We start from the raw sequence: 21539 nt of genomic DNA, 5'->3' as shown, positions 1-21539 counted from the left end.
CACATTGCTGTTTATATGTCACCGTTTTTGAATCTGCAGCACGTTACTCCCAGAATCTTCTATTCTATCTATACGGCGCTGGTTACTCCTAATGTAAGTGTTTGGATCGTTGTAGCGCGATTACACCTTCTGGCCACATTTTTTACATTTTAAACTTAAATATCGAGTTTAAAGTAATAAAAGGTCAAATGTATTTTCTTCTTGTTCTTCAGAGAGTGAGGAAAACTGCTACAACACTTTTTAGACCGTAAAACCAGGATGACATTGAAACCAGAACTGAAAAAGGTGCAAATTATGACGACATTAAACTTATTTTGCAAACTACATAAGCATATTTGGCACTGGAGTCTGTTTTAATGTATTTTATATGTAGACATAAATAATTAATGACATAATATATTTCGGGACCCCCTGCTCTCCACCGGCTGCGGGAAAAGCCCTGCAGAGCGTCCGCGGGAGGCGCCAGAGAGCCGGCCACATACACACACACACTGCTCCTTATAAAGATGTGAAAATGGCGGAGCTACAAATGCTTCTGGAAGAGGAGATTCCAGCCGGACGAAGCGCACTACTAGACAGTTTTACCAATTTGGAAAGAGTCGCGGAGTACTGCGAAAGCAACTATGTCCAGGTAAGCTTTGGAAGAAATGTGGTGTTAAATTATTTTTGTTTAACGTCCATCACCATGGGGCGAAATGATGCTAGGCTAACTGTTGCTAACGCTGCCGATGTGATGTTAGCTCCATAGCCTCGGCTAAAGCTAAAGCAACCCTTATGTCATGGCATTTTAACACGCTATTTGTATTCCCCGTGCTAGGTCCATGTCAATGAGCTATATCATTACTTATAGGGTCATATTTCCATCGATATTTCAGTGTGTATGGTTTGAACATCCATCGTGTGCTATCCCGTTAGCCATAGCTTGCTAGCAGCTGCTCGGCACCACCCAATGGTCTAAATAACCAAACAGGCACCGTGAAAATCAATGTATCTGGTCAATTACTGCCACCACAGCTGTCGGCTGTTCAGAGATATCATAGGAGATTTAGGACCTGATATAAATCCAGATTAATGTGAATGAGCTGTGGTTTGACAGAAGATTAACCGCCGTGAAAATATTACCAACAACCACAGATGTATGATGTTGGGCTGTGAGTTGCTATTACATATATATAATGTATGGCTTTCAACCTCTGGAAATGCTACACTCAAAGCCTACATTGCTATTATGTCTTATTTTCACTTTGTGTAATTTTGCATTTTGGGGTGTGTGTGTGATCAGTTCCATTCGCAGCTTTTGGATGTGTAGTATCCTGCAGGTTGGTGCAGTTTTGGTCACCTGAGCTTTGACTCATCCCACACTTAACAGGCGTGTGATCACAGAGACAGGGAGTGATATTTGGGACCACAGTGTGAGCAGGGAGAGGTGTTGACAAGGTGTGATACTGAAATGTGACATCCTTCATGAACAGGGCTGATCAGGTCTGACAGGTTGCCCTGTGAAGGCCCTCGGATGCTGGCAGTCTGCCCTGGATGTATCTCAGGTGGGAATTACCACTTGAACGCACAGATGTATTTGTCCGAGGGATAATTTGAGGAATAATTCACTTCTTATTTTCATCTTGGGTCTGTCGTGTCTGTAGAGCGTGTTTGTCTTGCAGTCAGAATCAGAAAGTAGGGTATAGGAATTTGCCTTATGGTGCATTCATAAATCAAAGAAGATAAATTGTATGAAAACCACCCAAACAAATTAACAATTATAAGGAAAACTATTCCAATTTTAAATATAGAGCAATATGTACATGAAATATAGATACACCAAACAGTATTAATATGACAAAATACTTGTAAAAACAGTTTAAAATGTGCAGTATTGGTATAAAAAGTGGAAAGCTTTGCAGAAATTAAGAGGAAGCTTTGTGTACAAAATCCGTAAGGTTGTGCAGGACTGACGGTATTAAAATAGAACATGATATTGTTCAGAGGTCAAGTTTGAAAGGATACTTGTTGAATTTGTGTTGGTTTTCTTACCTTTTTTTTATGGTAAAAACTGCTGTGGCCAGGATAGTGTAAGCTTTGAGTATTAGTCTGATGTTTGAGTTATTCCTCAAAGATGTGATGCTGGATTTTTACCAACCAAGTGATGAGTATGGTGTCGTTTCATTCAGGTTTGGGTCGTGTATGGGAACAGTAATGTTGTGAGGATGCAAAATAAATCTGTGGCTGGATTTCCTCCCAAAGTCATCACAAAATTACATTTTCAGAAAGTAAACCCCCTCGGAGCATTCGTATACAATGCATGTTTATTGTCAGGCTCACGGAATAACAGATTTAAAAAAACAGTGAGTAAAAACAAACACAGATCACATTAAAATGATCTCGTGAAATGTCTTGGCTTAGTTCTCAGTCACTTTTGATTCTGGCATTAATACGACATTTACTTGTTTGACCAGCAACATTTACATTGGTTTTGGTTTGTAAATAATTACACTTACATTTAGGGAAAATATAGTACAAAACCATCTAAATGAATACGACTTCCTACAGACTAGAGAGACGCTCCCCTTTTAATTGAAATGCGTATATTCCTCCTTAATCATGGATTTTGACCCCTTTTTTTAAAACATATGTTTAGCCAGATATCCAAAGGTATTAATTTGTTAATATCTTAATTCATTTGCCTTTTTTTTTTAATATACTGAACCTTTTTAATTAAAAAAAATAAATCTCAATTTAAGGAGAATGCACTGACATGATCAATGGACCCTATTGAGCGTCTGTTATCAGCCAGATGTGACCAAGTGATATCAAATACCCTGGTGGTTTTTCCTCAGTTGCATATTACTCAGGATTTCAGTTGTATGTGTCACAGCAAGTGACAGTGTCAGCACATTTTAAATAATTGAAAAAGACTTCACTTTTTATAGGATCGTTAATTCAGATCGGCCTTAATTGGATGTACGAGGAAAAGGACGAGAAAAGACCCCGAAAATTCAAAGTACATTACGGCTGAAGCTGTGGGAGGGGTTAATTTTCCTTTATCTTCCACCACTAGCCTCAGGCATTTACACTTGTACTGTGGCTAATAGCTGGTGCATGCATCCATCCTCTCTTTCCAGGAATTGTATCAGCAGTCTTTTAGCGTGTGCGCTGGCTAGTATGTCAGAAGCGACAGCCTCACTTTTGCCACATAACCCGTTTGTCTGCATACTGCGCTGCACCCTGCACATTCCTTCAGATGCCGTGTGTTTGCATACTGATGATTTGCTGGATTCCATTGCAAATGTATATTGCAACACGACGTACATGAAAGAGAAGAGACTGCTTGTCTTTGATTTATTGTGCTGCCTCTTTATTCGGTTTCATAACTATTTCATATCCCTTCACCGGATTGCTTCTACTGTGATTTACAGACGTGAGCAGGTTCTTCACATTCACGACAGACGTCTGTCGCTGTAAAGTTGTAATTACATATTGAAAAGAATACAATAAATAAATATATATCCTTTATTTAACTAGGTAAAGAACTCATTGAGATTAAAAGAGTGACCTGGCCAAGAAGGGCAGCATGAACAAAGTTACAACAGATAAAACACAGGTAGACGAATACATCTGTAAAACACAGATAAAATGGTACATTAGCCAGTCAATATGCGAAATAAAAGAAACTATTAAAAACTGGCAAAATATAAAACGATCCAATGTTTGGATATACGAGCACTCGCATCGACCAATGGTGTCGTCTCTGTACTTTAAGATGGATCTGAATTCCCCAAAGGTGAGAGTTTCAGCTCCTTCTGTACATTAGTCCAAGCAGCGGGGACAGCATATTAAAAAGCTGTTTTACCCAGTTCTGTTCTTACTCTAGGAACCAGCATCATGCCATATAGACTTTCTCTTTTACACATAAATGTGCAAATGTAAGAGGGAACCTGCCCAAGCAGAGAAAGATGGCCAATTAGCAGCAGCAGCAGCATATAAAGTGCAATGGTGTCCCCGATATCCACATCCAGTGATCCAACGTACAGTGTCCAAACTCTTTAGGCGCTGGTTAAAGGCATTCATATGAAGCAGGTCACCATAATCCAATCAATATCCAATCACAGAGGCTGCTGTGACCTGGCCTATTGAGTTGTAACCAATCGGATGCTGTTCTATGCACGCTGGTTTACAAATGGTTAATGAACTACTGATTTTCGTCGTGAATTTAGCCGTAGATAATTTTTTGGATTAACCGTCAGAAAGTGAGCGATGCCCCTCACAACTTTTCTTTTGATGTGGCTTTTTCCCAGTTATTCAAAGATACTGACTGAGGTATAATGTAAGAAATCATCTTATTTCTCTAGATGTCGTTGATAAACATTTTTAATTCGAGTAAGGTTAGTATTTGATTCAATTTGTAAATAATGATATCAATAAATAAAATATGGCTTTATCCTTTTGGCTATAAAATGTATATTAAGATCACAACAACAAATTAATGCTGCATTTCAGAGGCGTGAACAAACAATTTTTGGGCTTTTTTGCAATGCTTAGAATATAGAGTAGATACACTTTTACGTAAATACACATAGGAAGTACTTTTGTATTCTCAACCGTTCTTGCTGCGACACAGCCACATTAGTGCTCGGCACTTTGATGCTCCTGTTGATGTGCCCACGCTGCCTCAGAAGTCTCTCCACTCTGACGGCAGCTCCTTTACTCGCTCATTATTTCATCTGTGCCCAAGTTTAATTTGAAGCTGTGTTTGATGCACATATTGAATGATGTCAGGATGAGCTTTCGATCAAAGGTTGCCAGTTTAAACGCTTGTTTTAAGAAATGTCCTTGCACAAGACAATCAGAATCACCATACAGGCTTCCTTTACATATAATAAAATGCAAAATAAATGACGCATGCCTCTCTCCTTCAGTCTCCAGACAAGGAGAGGGCGCTGGAGGAGACCAAGAACTACACCACCCAGTCCCTGGCCAGCGTGGCCTACCTGATCAACACGCTGGCCAACAATGTGCTGCAGATGCTGGACATCCAGGCCTCGCAGCTCCGCCGCATGGAGTCCTCCATCAACCACATCTCACAGGTAAATAATAACATAGCCCAAATTACTTATGAAGTGTGCAGGCCTATTTTTTTATACGCTTCTACATTTAAAAATATTTTAGATAACAATGATTTTATTTGTTTATTTCCAGAAAGCATTGTATTTTCTTTTGAAATCATGACACAATTTAGTTTCTCAATTTATTTACTTCAAAAAAAGGATACGACACATTAAAGTCTATCCAAGAAACAACATCACAATGAGCCGAAATACTAATGAAGCCACTGGCGGACATTTTGTACAGTTGAAAAAAGATAAAACCGTTAAAGAGTGTCTCGTGTCCTTTTCCACTCAGACGGTGGACATCCACAAAGAGAAGGTGGCCCGGCGGGAGATCGGCATCCTCACCACCAACAAGAACACGTCCCGCACCCACAAGATCATTGCCCCCGCCAACCCCGAGAGGCCCGTACGCTACATACGCAAGCCCATCGACTACAGCTTCCTGGACGACATGGGCCATGGAGTCAAGGTGCTTATTCCACTCTTTATTTCCATCTGATCAAAGAGACTGCATTGTGTGAAGGAATTGCTGCTGCTAATGGATGGTCCTAATTAAGCTCTGTTGGCTCGGTAATGGTATTTAAAGTCCAATAAATTACTGGTCAATCTGGGAAACCAAATGAATTGGAAACGCACCAACTACAAGGCAGCTTCTAAAGTGTCTTCGATTGTTTTCACTCTTTGATAAAAGGGTTGTAAGTCGCCCTAGATAGTGGTTTACTATCTTGGGTTTAGACATGATTATAGGGTAGAAAATATATAAAAAAAACGAAATGTTATGCTACACTAATCTTTGCTTTTTATTACTATGACGGTCTATCCCCTCAGTCCTCTATAAAAATGTTTAGATTTAGCATTTTAATACATTTTATTTGTCAGTTGAAGACTGAAGAAAGGTTAACAAATGTCTGGAAGAGTTGTGGATTCAGAAATTGGGCTGTGTTTGTGTTGTGCGATAACTGTGGTTTATTTACTGCTGGAATCTAACAAAGGACTTTTAGGGGTCGACAAACACTATTGGTGCCAAGCAATGTTGGAAACAAATCAATGATTAAGCTTCCAACAGGGATGGAAACGCACGCCACAGAGGACATGAATTCAGATAAATCAAATGTTGTACATCTGTCACCTGCTGCTGCCAACACGTTTCTGTGCAATCGTCTTTTGATCTGGTGATACTGTCTGACTTCGGAAAGCTACTGACTCTCTGAACAAAGACAAGCTTGGTTTCCAGAAAGTGAACTCCTCACAGAAGAAGAAATTCCTCAGATTTCCACACTGAGCCATTGTTGCCTGGCTTTATGTGCCACATGCATGAATACTTGTTTTCCTCTCCTGCTGCCCGCACTAATCCTCTGATTTCTTCTTCTCTCTCTCTCTCTCTCTTCCTGCTTGCCTAATTGTTCTTTTTAATCAACCGTAGTGGTTGCAAAGGTTTAAGGTAAGACAAAGTAAAAACCTCAAACACAAGAGGTTTTGATTTTCACTTTTTATTGAGTTGCTGTGAGCTTTTCCTTTTTTTTTTATATTTCAAAGATTGTGTTTGCTATAAAAGGATTAGTTTAATATTTTGGGAAATATTCTTAGTTGCTTTCTTGTTGAGATGAATGGATTGATACCACTCTTATTTCTGTGTGGAGACATTTAGCTTAGCATTAAGACTAGAAACAACTAGTTCTTTCAGAAGGTAGCACCTTTTTAAAGCACGCTAATTAAGACGTGATACATTTCTTTTTTTTATCTGTAAGACTATGTATTAATGTGCGAAATCAACAAGTTATTTTTATTAATCAAACAAGATAATAGTATTAATTGGTGAGTTTTATGCTAATCTAAGTTTTACGAGCGTTGTTTGAAACTTCTCGTCTACATGAGAGTAAATCAATATAATTCTCAAAATGTCAATCAATACCTTTTTCAAGATGTTGTGATGTTTTTTTCTTTGTGTTTGTAACTGTGTCCTGTCCCTGGGTTTACCCTCCCTCTGTTCTCCTCCTATAGGCCAGCGCTCAGAATATGAAGGCAGGAGGCGCGGTCCTCCCTCGCACAAACCCCCCCACACAGAAGCCCCCCAGCCCGCCCATGTCGGGGAAAGGGACCCTCGGGTATGTAACGCTGACGTTCAGATGGACATATGCAGAGTCCCCCCCCCCCCCCCCCCCCCTCAGAGGGCCTGGTTGCCCCCAGTTTCATCATTAAACCACTATTACCTTCTTGTTTAATTGGTGTCCTCTGGGTGGTTTAAAATCCACTGCTAGATCTCAGCGCAGTGCTTTTCTCTTCTAATTTGCTCTCCCGTTCTCTCCACATAAAGGATGGATCTTCACATCAAACGGCATGCTTACATTTGGTTTTTTAAGGGTTTCTTGCACCCAAATATACTCCCTAGCCTCCATAGATCGGACTTATATACTTTTGGAGCTTATAGAACCAGCAGATGGCTGGAAAGGGAACGTGGGTTTGCTCAACATCAAACACATTTGAATATGATTAGAGAAAAAAGCTTAAGATTTCACGACAAAGGAAAGAGTTGAGGAGAATTTGTTCTTGTTGTTTGAATCTTCTAAATGTTGGTGCTGATTCCTGTTTCTGCACGATAAAAGAAAACGTATTCACCTTAATTTTAGGAATATAAAGACCCCTCCTTTTAGAGACAATGCAGCTATGCTTACACTTTAGCTTCAGTTGTTTCTTCAGGTTAAAAGGGATTTTTGAAGCACTATTTTTGACACTTTTCTTATCAAAAGCTATATTAAACCATTTCTCATTCATATGTTATTAAATGTGTGCTGATTCAAAGATAGCGTTGTTAAGGGCTCCATGACGGCATGGAAGAGACTAAAAAGTAGCATTTCTAAGCGCTACAGTTCCGTATAACTTAGTGGGTAATATAGTTCTTGCACCTTGTGTTAAAGCTCCTGGTCCAGATGTGTTCTCTGTGTCTGACTGTTGAAGGTGTCTCTTATCCCTCAGGGCAACATACATGTTGTGTTGGCGTCACCCTCAGGACCTTCCTGGGTGCTGTTGGTGTTTCTGTGTGTGTCTGTCTTATGGTGTTTGTGTCCATCCCTTCAAGACCCATGCCGATCCACCACCCCAGCTCCATGATGCACCCTGTCGCTATCAGCAGACATCTGACTTTTACTCAACTTCCTCCTTGTTTTGTTTTTGATTTACTGTGTGTGTGTGTGACCCAGCCCGCCCACTCTGTGCTGCCCCATATTCCTCATAGCAACGTTTTGCCATAGCAACAGTGCTCAGAGATGGGTCACCGGTCCACATGGCAGTGCATCAGATCAATAACTCTCAAGGTTGTGTTTTTATTTCACCCTGTGGTGCTGAGGACGTCATCAGTGAGGCGCTGCTGTCGGGTTAGAAACACTTTCTGTGGTTTTATTTAATTGATCTGCAGGTTGACATCCCTAAAGCCAGTTAAATCACTAACATGTGATCTCGCCGAAGCTGGATGGAATAATTATCCCACATAGCTACAGCACATCTTAAAAGTAAAAGGTGCGAGTAAGTAGTTGGATGTAAAATAGAATAAGATAAAGTAAAATGCAATACTCTACAGTAGAATAAATACTGTAATTATAAAGTATTTATTCCTTGTACATCTTTTGATCTCTGCACATCTTTTGTAATTTAACTCAGTCAAAAGTAACAAATGTTTTTTTTTCGCTTTTTGAAATACAGTACCCGGTACAACCGTATACTTTAATAATAAATGATTTTATTTCTATGAACGGTTTTAATCCGACAGCAGCGCCAGTGTCCCCCCCCCCCCCCCCCCCATGCTCCACCTCTGGATTCACCCCCACCGCTCCGATGTTCACCTGTCATACCCCGTTTTTTAAGTTTGCACTTATATTATTATTATTTTTTCTTGCTCTCCTCCCTCCTCCTCCCCCCTACCTACACTTCTCTGTGGATGCCCCCCCCCTCTCCCTCGCCTCCTGTCCTCCTGACCCTCTCGCAGGCGCCACTCCCCCTATAGGACGCTCGAGCCGGTGCGTCCGCCCGTTGTCCCTAACGACTACGTCTCAAGCCCGACGCGCAACATGGCGCCCCCCCTGCAGAGCCCTGCACGCACTGCATCTGTTAATCAGAGGAACCGCACGTACAGGTACCCCCCACTTCCCAGCATGCCTCTCTACTCTTCTTAAACACGCCCACTTTTCCTTTTTCTTCTCCTCGAGCCTCCCCCTTCTTGTAATCTGAACTGGAAATCCCTTCTCCTCCCTTCTTTCTTTTAAAACGTTTGACCAACCTTTTTCTACAAGAGCTACTGCTACAAGGGATGGTCCATATAGTGCTGCAGGAATGAGTCCTTCAATGTGGAAATTAGTTAGCATTTTACCATTTTTCGTTCCACGACGTAACCTATGTCAGAAACTTCGATACCAAGCGCCTAAATAAGAATTCTAAGCGTCATCTCGCCAAGCATTAGCCGCATTTAGCTTAGCCACATTGACTTGAAGTCATGTGACCGTGTTGTAGCTCATATATAGCCTAATGCTAGCTTTTTTACTTCTGGCAATTATGTTTAAAATCATAGTGCTGTTAATATATCCTGCTGAACAAAACATGTAAGTATCATAAACATGTTTATTTTATGTAATATTTCAAAATCCAATGTAAAATCCCATTGGCTTTTTTTTTTCGAAGGACCCCTTGCGATGCTATTTTCTGTCGGCCTATAAAACACGCCATCACCGCACCACTCTCTTGCCGCTCATATAAGCACAGAGAATGAGGAAGATATTCACAGCTGTATTCAGCATGGCTAGACGTTCAGCAGGTTCCTATGGTAATAGTCATTAAATAAGCAGCGTCGCCCCCACTGTCAATGTCAGCTCCTCTCCCAGGACAACTCTTAGAACCCAAGAGCCAATCGCAGAAATGAAATCATGAGTTTGGAGGTAAAGACAACAACATGGAAACGTACGTCATTTGCGCCCCTTCTGTGCTGTAGCTACAATTCCCCAGTTTCCTCTGTATCTGCCCTGCTCCATCCACTGCTCCTTTTCTCCATCTCCCAAAGAGTCATTCCTGTGTGTCTCCTCGTTTCCTGCTCTCTCAGCGTGTCACCTCTTCTGTCTGTCTCGTGGCGCTCTCTGCGTCACCTGTGTCATGTGTCCTTCCAGGCTGCTTTTTTTAAATCACTGTGACATAGCCATTTCAAAGGCATTACAGCTTGTACTAACACATCCATGCTCTTGAGGGTGCCACATTAATATTGTGCGTTATTGGGAAGGTGCTGAACTCTGTTCCTGAACTCTGTTGTTCCAGCCTTGTGTTGGTACAAGGGGAAAAAAGAAGATTTGAAGATGATTTGAGAGAACAAAACTGAATTTGGTTAATAATGCAGGCAGCTAACCTTAAACACTAATAAAGCATAACTTTCTGTAGAGTCTCCTTTTTTCATTTATGTATGTCTCCTTTCAATTTATTAAATCCTTAAAAATCATAGTAGCATCGCAATAAATACACAGATTAACTCGAGGACATTGTGAGTGGTTTTAATTTTTAAAAGCAGCTCATGAGATTAAATTGCAGAATCTATTTAGTTGCTATGGAAACCCAAACAGGAAGTGCCTGTGTTAAGTTGCTCTGATTCATAGCTCCTGAAACCATTGAGACGTGAAGATTTAATTTAGTTTGTAGGTAAAGACCTCTATTATTAGCAAATAGATATTACATTTTCCACTCTTAAGTTTTTATAAAAGAATAGGGTAGGCACGACCTGCTCTCGGAGCGTCTCCCAGCAGAGTGAGTGACGGTGTTTCAGAGTGTGTTGTGCCCCCCCCCCCCACAGCAGTGGGAGCAGTGGAGGCAGCCATCCCAGCAGCAGCCGCAGCAGCAGCCGGGAGAACAGTGGCAGCGGCAGCGTGGTCCTACCCATCGCCGTGCCAACCCCCGCCCCGCCCAACGCATTCCCAGGTAACACACACTTCCTGTTCTCTTCTCCCAGCGACAACATCTGTGTGTGAAACTAATCTACTTTTCTAAAAGGATCCAGGATAGAGTGGTGCAGGAATGAGTCCTTACACCTGGAAATGACTCGGCTCTTGAGGTTTCACTAGTGTCGATGGAACACAAAGTGTAAATAACTCAGATCTGGTTTTCCGCAATATTCCCACATTTGAAAATGAAAAAATCCCATTTATAAAAATAAAACCCCCACCATCCTGCATCGCTCTACTCCTACACGCTCTAGAGATGACTGTAATAACTTGATGTGTAGTACTCCTTTCCTCCCTTCTCACTCTGATCTGCTGTTGACCCCCTCACCTCTCTTCTCTCCTTCCTTCAACCTCTCGCTCCAGCCCCCGTCCAATCTAACCCAGCCAAACCTCCCCCCAACACTGCCACCACCCCCGGAGCCCCCACTTCCGCCTTAGACGGCCCCCCACAGGCCCCTAACCCACCTGTAGAGACCCCGCCTGTCCCCCCGCCCCCTCCCCAGCTCCCTCTCTCTGTGGGGCCCCCCAACACGGGCCCTAATACTTTTGGCAACCCTGCAGCAGGTGAGTGTGACCTCAGGTCGGAGAAGCACTCCTCACCCGCTTCACCCCCCCCCCCCCCCCCCCCCCCCGGCATGTCTCCCTCCACCATTTCAAAATCAAATCAGGCTTTGATGTCTTTGTAGAGCACTTCCCTTATATTTACCAAACTGTCTATAAATCAGTGGCAGTCTTCCTCCCTCATCCGCTGCACGCTGTCCCTCTGATCTATGACGCATGCTTTTTTTACGGCAACTCTTTTTCCCTGTGTTTTAATTTTCAATGTTGTTGTTGTTTATGTGTGGCTGGATATTGTTGTGATCCATCATTGTGCAGTGCTGCTGTACAGGGAAGCAAATCATGAAGAAAGTGTTCATTTAACACATTTATTTCTCATTCATTCCCAATCTGATTTGGATAATAATATTATTTTATCTTCATTTTCCTGTCATTTCTTAATTTTTTATTTAATTTTGTAATATTTATAAAACATTTTTTTACAAAATGTCTACTATGTGTATTCTGAATCACGCCCCTGATCTGTCCCTCTCCTCCTCTCTGCTGCCCCCCGGTGGTCCCCCCCTCTCAGGTGCCCCTCAGTTCTACAGCATGAACCGCCCCGCGCAGCCCCCCATGCCAAACTCTCAGGTGGGGGGCTCTCTACCGTTCCGCCGCCCCTCCTCCGTCACCGGGCAGCCCAACATGTCCCAGAGCCAGCTCAACGGGGGGCCGCACTTCGCCCAGACCCCAGGTACCGCTGACATGTGTGAGCAAAAAGAGACGGGTATATATCCATAAAGCTTCCGGTAGCTAAGTGATGAACTTTTAATCATTTGAATTTGCCCTTTCACTGAAGTATAACCATGTAGTTACACAACAGCAATAAAGGTAAACAAATATAAGTGAGTGGACGAAACCCAACACAAATAAGTAAATAACCAAATCATTCACTTATTGAACTGTGTATCAAATTGAACAATCCTCCTAGATATTATAGCATATTTGAACCTGTCTATCTTCCGTAAAGCTATGAAAAATGTATTCTAACTATCAAACAGAACACAGTCACACAGTGACACACCGTTATTGACATTTAGAAATTGGGATGAATACACAAAGTAGCTGGTGTTTTTAAAACTCAATTTCATACTAAGATACGTCAACTACAGTACGTACTGCACAGTGTGTGATCATCCCTGAAGGAGATGATTTCCCAAAATGTAACAAACTAATAATGGCTAACGTTAGTAAATGAGCATTTTCCAGCTTCCTGTTGATTTCAGAGGACGTTGACCCCCAGACTTGTGGTGCTTTGTCTTTTCACTTCCTCTCTTCACGGCCTCTCTATCGTTACGACTCTTTCTTAACCTCCACCTGTTGTCCTCCATTTGTCTGTTTCTTTAATACTCCTACAGGTGCGAAGAGAAAAGACACGATGATGAATCTAAAGATCATGCTCAATGTTGATTGACTATTTCTAACCTCTTTGCTTCTGTCTGCCGTTCTTCTTCCTCTCTCTCTGTACTGACACTGTCCGGTGATAGCAGGACCGCTCGCACCCCCTCCCCCCTCCATGCAGATCACCCCCCAGCTGCCTCTGATGGGCTTTGTGGCCCGAGTACAGGAGACCAGTAAGTGGCTCTGAGCCCCTCAAACCCCCCCTCCCCCCCTCCTGCATGACCAACTTGTTTAAAATCTTCTCCTAAACAGTCAGTGGGTTGCCCTTTTTTTTGGGGGGGGGTGGATATCTCCTTATGAATGTAAACGAGTGACCAACCTCCAGCATCATCCGCTGCCACAACATGTAGGTGTCCATCCTGGAATATTGCAGATTAATCATTTACTTATTTTATGTAATGTTTGCGTTTTTTGACATTATTAAATCCACTTTCTTTTACTCCGCTACCAAATATTTGTAAAGTTCTCATATTGGCATTTATTGCTTCAACAAATCATGGCCACCTCCTGTTTAAGATACTATTTGTTTTATTTTTATTTGCTAAATTAGATTTAAAAAAACTTGGTATCCCAAAAATATCTTGTTTTTTAAGAATGTTTTTGTTAAATAGATTTATACAAAAACATGACTTATTTTATCTTTGGCAGTACATGTTGGTGGTTAACCACAGATATGAAGCGTTGCATGAGCATGATGGAAATCCAGTGCATGTATTCTGTGCGTCTTGTCTCTGATTTCTCTTGGAACCCCTTTGCATTTCCTTCAAGTGCACGTTGGTTCAGTGTGTGCACGTTTTGTCTGAGTAAATACAGAAAGCAGTTTAAAAGCATCCAGCATGAACTGGGCATGGTAGATCGCTGTCCTTCCTCTGTGTGCTCTCTTCACCTCTAACTGTCTCTCTTTATTTTCTAACTACTTTCTAGTCTCAGACGCGCCGCCTCCACCTCCCCCCGCCGAGGATCCGGTGTTCGAAGAACCCACCCCCCCCCCTCCTCCACCGCCGAAGAGTACGAAGACGAGGAGGAGGAGGAGGATGAAGAGGAGTCAGCGGTGGTGGAGTACAGCGACCCGTACGCTGAGGAGGACCCCCCGTGGGCCCCCCGCACCTACGACGAGAAGGTCTGAACACGCCACCCAAATACCAAGAGAAACATCCACCCTCAAAACACTCAAACACACGTTAAGGCTGCTCGGGTCCCCAAATCATTTTATACAAATTGGACCTGACATACCAGGTGTATAGATATACTTGGTTATAAACAGTGTTTCGCTACACAGTAAGTTTACCTAGGTAGTTGGTGGTCCCACAGTACAGGACAGATGGTCAAGTCAAAGTCAACTTTATTGTCAATCTTTCAGTTTGTGTGTACAGACAGAGATCGAAATACAGTTTCCCACAATCCCGAATACAAAAACAAATATATATAAAAATATGGCTGTGTCAAATCAAAGACACATTTAGGCATACATTAAGACCTAAACAAAAGCACAACAATAATGCATGTAGGCTAACATATGAAATACTGGTAATCATATCGTAAAGTGAAATGTGAACACCGCCATGGCCAAACATGAGGAAGCGGCTTTATAAAAGTGAAGATTTTTAAGTTGGAAGGTAGAGAAACATGCCTTTGACTCACATTTACACCTAAATCATGATGTTTTAATATCATTTTATTCATTTTCCCCTGCAGTGGTGGCCATCTACGACTACGCCCGGGACAAAGAGGACGAGCTGTCGTTCCAGGAGGGCTCCATCATCTACGTGATCAAGAAGAACGACGACGGCTGGTACGAGGGCGTGATGAACGGCACCACGGGCCTCTTCCCCGGAAACTACGTGGAGTCCATCATGCACTACGCCGACTGAACAATCCCCCCTCTGTCGAGACGGAAGGAGAGGAGCGGGTGGATGAGAAGGGGGAGGGGAGACGTGGGTTAAAGGTCAAAGACTTTGAACAGACAGAGCATGATGACCTCCGGACGGGAAGAGGAGACGAAGAAGGGCGAACTGACAGTCCTTCTCATAGGCGCCATTGTAAAACAACCACTACTCTAGATATTCCCTTTCTTTTGTTTGACTCAATAAGGACTGGACGCCGTGTTGTATTCCGAGAGTTTTGCGTTACATTACGAGGCCACTCACTACATTGATTTTGCTTCGTTTTACCATTTTGCCCTTATTTGAAAGTATATTTATTTGGTTTTTGTAGTGGGTTATACAGGTAGAGGGAGAGGACTAAAGGCTGGAGGAGAATGCCTTCATGTGTAGATTTAGTTCTCCTTCCTAAAGAGACATCTTTAGGAACTATACTCTATATGTAGGTATAATGCAACAACGATATCCTCGGTGGGGGGGGGGGGGGGAGGAGAACTGTAGATTCCGTACTTGACTAAATGTTGAGGTACCTCTTGCGGAGAGCGTGCCAAAGCTGACATCCACTAGGAAAAGGCACATCACATGTCTTAAGATTTAAAGTGGGGAAAAAAGACGTCTGAGAGGAAGCCCCAAGAGTGCTTTCAACCCTGACATTCTGCGTCGAATGACAGCGTGCTTTCGTTTCAGCGACGGACGATGTGCATTTGAGAGGAAGCCATTTTGTTTTTTTGCCGTTTTTTAACCGGGGTCCAGACTTTGCTTGCAGAGCGGCAGACTGCATGTTTCCACGAGGAGAAAAAAAAAAATCTTTTGTTTTCTGCTCGGATTAATGTCTTAATATTTTTAGATATGGTGTCGTTTGGTTTTTTGATATTTCACCCACGATGCATTTAGGGTCATTTCCAAGATGCTTGTGCCATATGAAGTGCGTGTTGCTGTCCATCACTTCATTCGCAATAAATTGGCCGGAGTGGGGTGGTACTACAAATCTTATTTTCTCTTCCCCCCGAGTTGTTTTAAATCAAAAAGCACATACATTTGTAGTGAAAAGGTATAGAAGAAGAAATAATATATATGTGAGATGTATTACGTCCTCAAAAACAGGACTTATTGAATATATAAAGATGCCAGCTGTTGTGTTGAAATGGTTTTAAGCCCCCCTTAACGCCTTCAGTTTAGGCGTCCGCCGTAAAGTTGGGTGTTTGCGAGGGCTCAGTGCTTGTACTTATGTCAGAATCTTTATTTTCTATTAAAAAAAAAACAACAAATAATAACAAGTGGTCTGTATGTGAGTCTTGCATGCCATTGTATCTGTACTGGTGTCCAAAAACCTACGTGGCGAGATCACCCGTTGTTTAAAAAGACAAGCATCTCTGACCCGGAAACACCAGCCTCATCCAAAGAGACTGTGGGAGGGAGGGACGAGACTCCCTCCCTCCCTGTCAGTGGTGAAAAATCCTGTTTTTAAAGCTGCTAGTGAATCCTGCGGACAGATCTAATGTAACACTCCGGATTGACTTCCATAACACTCCCAGGCTGACACTAAAAAAAAAACATTATAATCAAAAAATAACAAGGTGCGGTGGGTCTGCAGGATTCACAGCCCCCCCCCCCCCCCCCCCCCCCCGGAGTCACAGGCGTCCCCGCCCCCCCCCCCCCCGGGATGTCCGGTTTAACAGTCCATAAAGCCATTGTGTTGCACAGTTAAAAAGTTGAATTGCAGAAGTATCATATTTGTAAAATCATGAGAACAAAGACAATAAAGTTATTAAGATTTATTGTTCTAGTAATGCTTGGTTTCTTGTTTTTATTTATCAGAAGGTCTGGCTTTGAGCCAACATTACTCCACGTGAATTGTGTTTTCATCATGTGATTCATTTTTCTTCCACCATCCATAAACCCGAAAAGTTCCAGTATGTTCCATCGCTCCATAGAACAGAATTCCACAAAACTCCTGTGTCACATTGATATGGTTTTGAGCATATTGGAGCCACTGTTCCTTTAATGTTGAACTTCCAACTGTCTCTAGGAACATTCAGTGCTATATTTGTTTCCTTTTCCTTGTTTGGCAATGCTCTCTTATTTTTTTGGACAATTATTTTTGCCATATTTCTAGCATGCAATCAAACGTCACTTTCAACAAACCCCTAGCCAGTCGGAAAATCTGAATTAGAATGCCTTTATTCGTCCCACAGAGGGGACATTTGCATTTCTTACAGCAAGAAAAGAGCCAAAGACAGCTATAAAAGCCAAAGACAGCTATAAATAAAAATAAATAAATGCAGTACAGTCTTTAAACTAATTTAAAAAAGTAGAATTACTTTAATGGAGCTCTCATTCCAACCCCAGAAAAGTGCAGCAAAGTAAGAGATGATATTTCTGCAGCTCCTTTTTATTTGTATGACTTCAATCCAGGGAAAGTAGACTATATTATGTTTTAATATCATATATTTGGAAGTATCATTACAAATCTCCCACTAATTGTTCACAGATTATCATAATATTGAGTTATCCTATGTTTAATCTGTCCACCAGAGGGCCTCCTAGCATTAATATGTACAGTCTTGTTGATGTGTCTAATTTAAAGGCCCCGTGTCATGGCCATTTCTACTGATCATCATTCCATTGTTGAGGTCTACTAAAATAAATGTATATTGTGCAATTTTCCAAACTCACATTGGTTTCTCATCCAGCATCTCTGTAAAGTATGTGTATTCACTAAAAGGCTTCTTGGAGCTCCGCAGATTGGTTCACTATACCCAAGAAGTAAACAATGGAAAAAGAGAAATGTCCAACGAGGCGTTCTGCGGCAGCTTAGACATGTATTTTCTGTGTTAGAGTTTTACTCCCTACAGGGTGTACTTTGAGGGTTTGTGACTCTGCAGACCGTTTACATGCAGAAAAACCTTCATAACACACAAGGGGGACGGGTAATAACCGGAAAAGCATGACATGGGAGCTTTAATGCGTACGTATCTACAACAAACTGAGTGTGTTCAAACATGTTTCATCCCTTCATTCACAGGACAGGAGTAAAGCCTGAGTCCCAGGTGAGTTTGACAAAGTGACACCAAACCTACAGTACAGGTGCTCCATGGTCCATTGTCCCAGCGTCACTCAGTGGAATATCAGATAACAGCCGTGTCTCATTCACAGAGTTAACAATAGTGTCCGTTTACACCGTGACACACTGTGAAAGCCCATTTTATCTTTTATACTTTAATGTATGTTCTTTGAAGCAGCTGGTTATAACAGAGGGTCCGTCAAGTTCTACCTTTTAAACTCTATATTTTTAATTCCATTGTGTAATGAATATCTCCATAGCTGTGGAACAACTCATTAATTTAGATTAGCTTTTTATTAGCAACCCCCCATTTAAATGTTCGTTTAGTCTTCATTATTTACCTACTTTTATATTGTTTTATTTATTGTATAGGTCTTTATTAATGTTTCACTAGCAATATTTATTTTTACGTTTTTTGTATATTTTAATCGTTTAACCTTTATTAGAATGATGGCATTTGTATTCTTATAATAATTGTATTTGTGTTGTACCTATATGTTCACATTGTTTTATGGAGTTTTATATTGTTGCATCGACTCAGTTGTCTTGTGTCTTATCTGTCAGAGAGAAATCATTATTTATTTATTGTTATCATACCTTTTACCTCCTTGTGTCTCTTAACCTGTTAAAATGTTATATGTTGCTGCATGTACCTGTAAAGTTTTTAACAAGAATCTATGAAAAGTGCTATATAAATAAAGCTTTATTGTTATTATAATTGAAGTCTCCGTTTTTGGTGTAGATTCCTCAAGCAACACTTTTACAAGCAATCGATTGTGGGGATACTTTACATGCAAAACATTTGCAATTACATCTTAGAAAACATCAGATTCAGAGGGTGCATAAAACAATAATTGTTGTTCCCCATTGTCTCAAATCTGCACTGTCTTCGGTGTAATTGCTTTTAAACATGACGCATATTACAAAATTAGTTTTTTGTTCATCTAGTGGGCTGTCCACAACATGCAGAGCAGGTCATTTGGACTTGTTCTGATTTATAAAGATCCATAACGAGAGGTTACTTCCTGTGGGTTTTGTTAATATCTTCAGTCGTCCTTAACATGTTGGATCAGGATGTTTGTGACATTTCTAACCCGCCTTCCTGCTTAAAAATAAAAAAAGTGTACTTCACCTGACAGAACAATATCCCCTTTGAGAAAAGATGACAGGCTTTTGTGATGGTTGCCTTTTATTTACAACTTAAGTGCTGCGTTCAGGATGTTTCCTCCTGAGCGCTGACAGCTGAGAGCAAAGAGCAAAGAGTCAAGATGGATGGAATTTTAATTTGAAGGGTGACACAAGCCGGTGGCGAAAAGTGAACTTTTTTTTACGTGTGCACACAGGATTAACAGTGAGGCGAAGAGCCGGAGATCCAGAAGTGTCAAAGGTATTTTGTTCTGTGTTGGGGAGGGCATGTTTTGACAAACCCTATCACACTCACCTCACGCCTACTGAGCGATGACAAACAAAGAAAGAGCAGCTTCTTGTTATTTCGTGTAAATGGATAAAACCATAGATGGATTACAGAATGGGCAAAAGAGAAGGGCCCAAACTGTCAGGGGCCCCTTTAACCTTCACCTACATGATGTAACTCGAAGACACAAGCAGAAAGAGACTCAAAATGAATACAGAAAGATCAAAAAAGGCAATGAAACGAGGCGAAACGGACACAAAACAACTAGGGGTAGAGAAGACAACAACATAACTTAAAAAGATCATCACAATGAGACACTTAGCTATAATCACAACCATCTTGTTTCCCCTACAGGGATTAAAGAAGGCTTTTCTTATCTTATCACAAAGAGACACAAAACAACCACAAACAGGCACTTAAGGACTACAGAAAGACCCCAAACAGCAACAAAGACTCACAAAGTGACCACAAAGACACAACACAACCACAAACAGGCACTTAAGGAGATCCAAAACGGACACAAAGCTTCTACAAATGGATGCGGCCTATCTTCATATAATCTTCCCAAACGTTTGTTGCATTTCCCTCAGAAATGTCATGCTGCTCTTTATAAAAATGTGTGTGTGTGTGTGTGTGTGTGTGTGTGTGTGTGTGTGTGTGTGTGTGTGTGTGTGTGTGTGTGTGTGTGTGTGTGTGTGTGTGTGTGTGTGTGTGTGTGTGTGTGCGTGTGTGTGTGTGTGTGTGTGTGTTGGAGGAGGGTCGTTTTGCAGCGTCTGTCATCATAAGAAGCCTTTCTCTCTTTAAGGAATGCTCTTTTTTAGTCAAGGCCGCAGACAGGTGGCACACTGCAGGCCAACATGTCTGAACAGAGAATTTAACTCATGGAAAACTTACATCAGCCTCACTCTGTGATGCTGATCGTCATGAAGCATGGAGCAATTCTCATTTGATCTCATGTTTCGCTCACAGAATCCCACCACGAGGTGCATTTAGTAGCTGTTTGCCGGGCTTGGTAGTGAGATTTCCCAGAACAAGCTGTCACACCCTGCTTTGAAAATGCTACTTTATTTATGTAAACTCAACACATTGCATTTATATTTTCTCAAGTTTCTTCAAGGTGGAGCCCATTTGAACAACTTCATGAACTGCTGCATGGTTTCATCTGTGATATTGCATCATATTGTATTTCTTTATTGCACAACCTGAAGACAAATGTAATAAAATAACTACAGAGCAATGTGGGAGTAGAAGATAAATAAAGTGTAAATATTCAAGTTAAATAATGTTGTACCTCCTAACTGTAGGCATTGGGTTTATTCACTTGCTTTGTACACTTCTTTTCCTACATAAAGATCAACTGATAAATGTTTTTTCGGAAAAACCTTTCATCTTGTTCTCACAATCTTTTTTTCTCATGTTAAAATCTTTAGAGTGAAGTTTTGAACCACTTTTCTCCCATTATTTAAAACATTGTTGGCATATACTTCTTATTAAAAGGCTTTACTTGTTTAATAATGGCTTATTTCTCATGCCTTGCGCACTTTACAAAGGTTAAGTCCGGCAGGGTCTCAGTCAGTAGGGGCTTGGACTGGGAGCTGTAGGGTCGCCGGTTCAAGTCCCCGACCAGAGCTAAAATATGGAGTGTGGACTTCTACTTGGAGAGGTCCCAGTTCACCTCCTGCCCTGCCGTGGTGCCCTTGAGCAAGGCACCGGACAACCCCCCACTCCCATTGCTCCCCGGGCGCTGTACAATAGCTGCCCACTGCTCCTAGTGCTAGACTCCTGGTACTAGGATGGGTTAAAAGCAGAGAACACATATCACTGTGTGCTGTGTGCTCTGCATGTATGACCATTAAAGAGGGTTATTATATTAACAAGATCATCAAATCTCACCTGGGTGACATTGTGCTGGGTTCATCTGAGACTCCTCACTGCTCACCCAAATGTAATTGAAGCACCAATTTTCCACTCAAGAGAGAAAAAGTCGGCCCTTCTGTTTCTGTCAGCTGCGGCTCTGTTGATCACCGTGAGTTTAACAGCTTTAGAGCCCGAGGGAACAGTTTTAAAAACCTCATAAAGTCAGTTAATTTGGAGGCCTTTGAAGGTTCACTG

The 21539-nt window shown here is 41.7% G+C and overlaps 1 protein-coding gene across 1 annotated transcript; it reads left to right on the top strand.

Moving 5' to 3' along the window:
* The first annotated feature begins 424 nt into the window (after nucleotides 1-424).
* Nucleotides 425-16740, top strand: abi2b (abl-interactor 2b). The gene is given in 12 exon segments (XM_079672692.1): nucleotides 425-631; nucleotides 4914-5081; nucleotides 5398-5574; nucleotides 7107-7210; nucleotides 9085-9231; nucleotides 10924-11048; nucleotides 11435-11635; nucleotides 12201-12362; nucleotides 13159-13242; nucleotides 13994-14070; nucleotides 14073-14190; nucleotides 14765-16740. Coding segments are annotated over 12 exon segments (1656 nt in total). The 5' UTR covers nucleotides 425-514; the 3' UTR covers nucleotides 14941-16740.
* The last annotated feature ends 4799 nt before the right edge of the window (nucleotides 16741-21539 follow it).

The sequence above is a fragment of the Notothenia rossii genome (genome assembly GCF_949606895.1).
Source record: "Notothenia rossii genome assembly, chromosome: 3".
Taxonomy (NCBI): Eukaryota; Metazoa; Chordata; class Actinopteri; order Perciformes; family Nototheniidae; genus Notothenia; species Notothenia rossii.
This window is presented reverse-complemented; position numbering and strand designations above follow the sequence as displayed.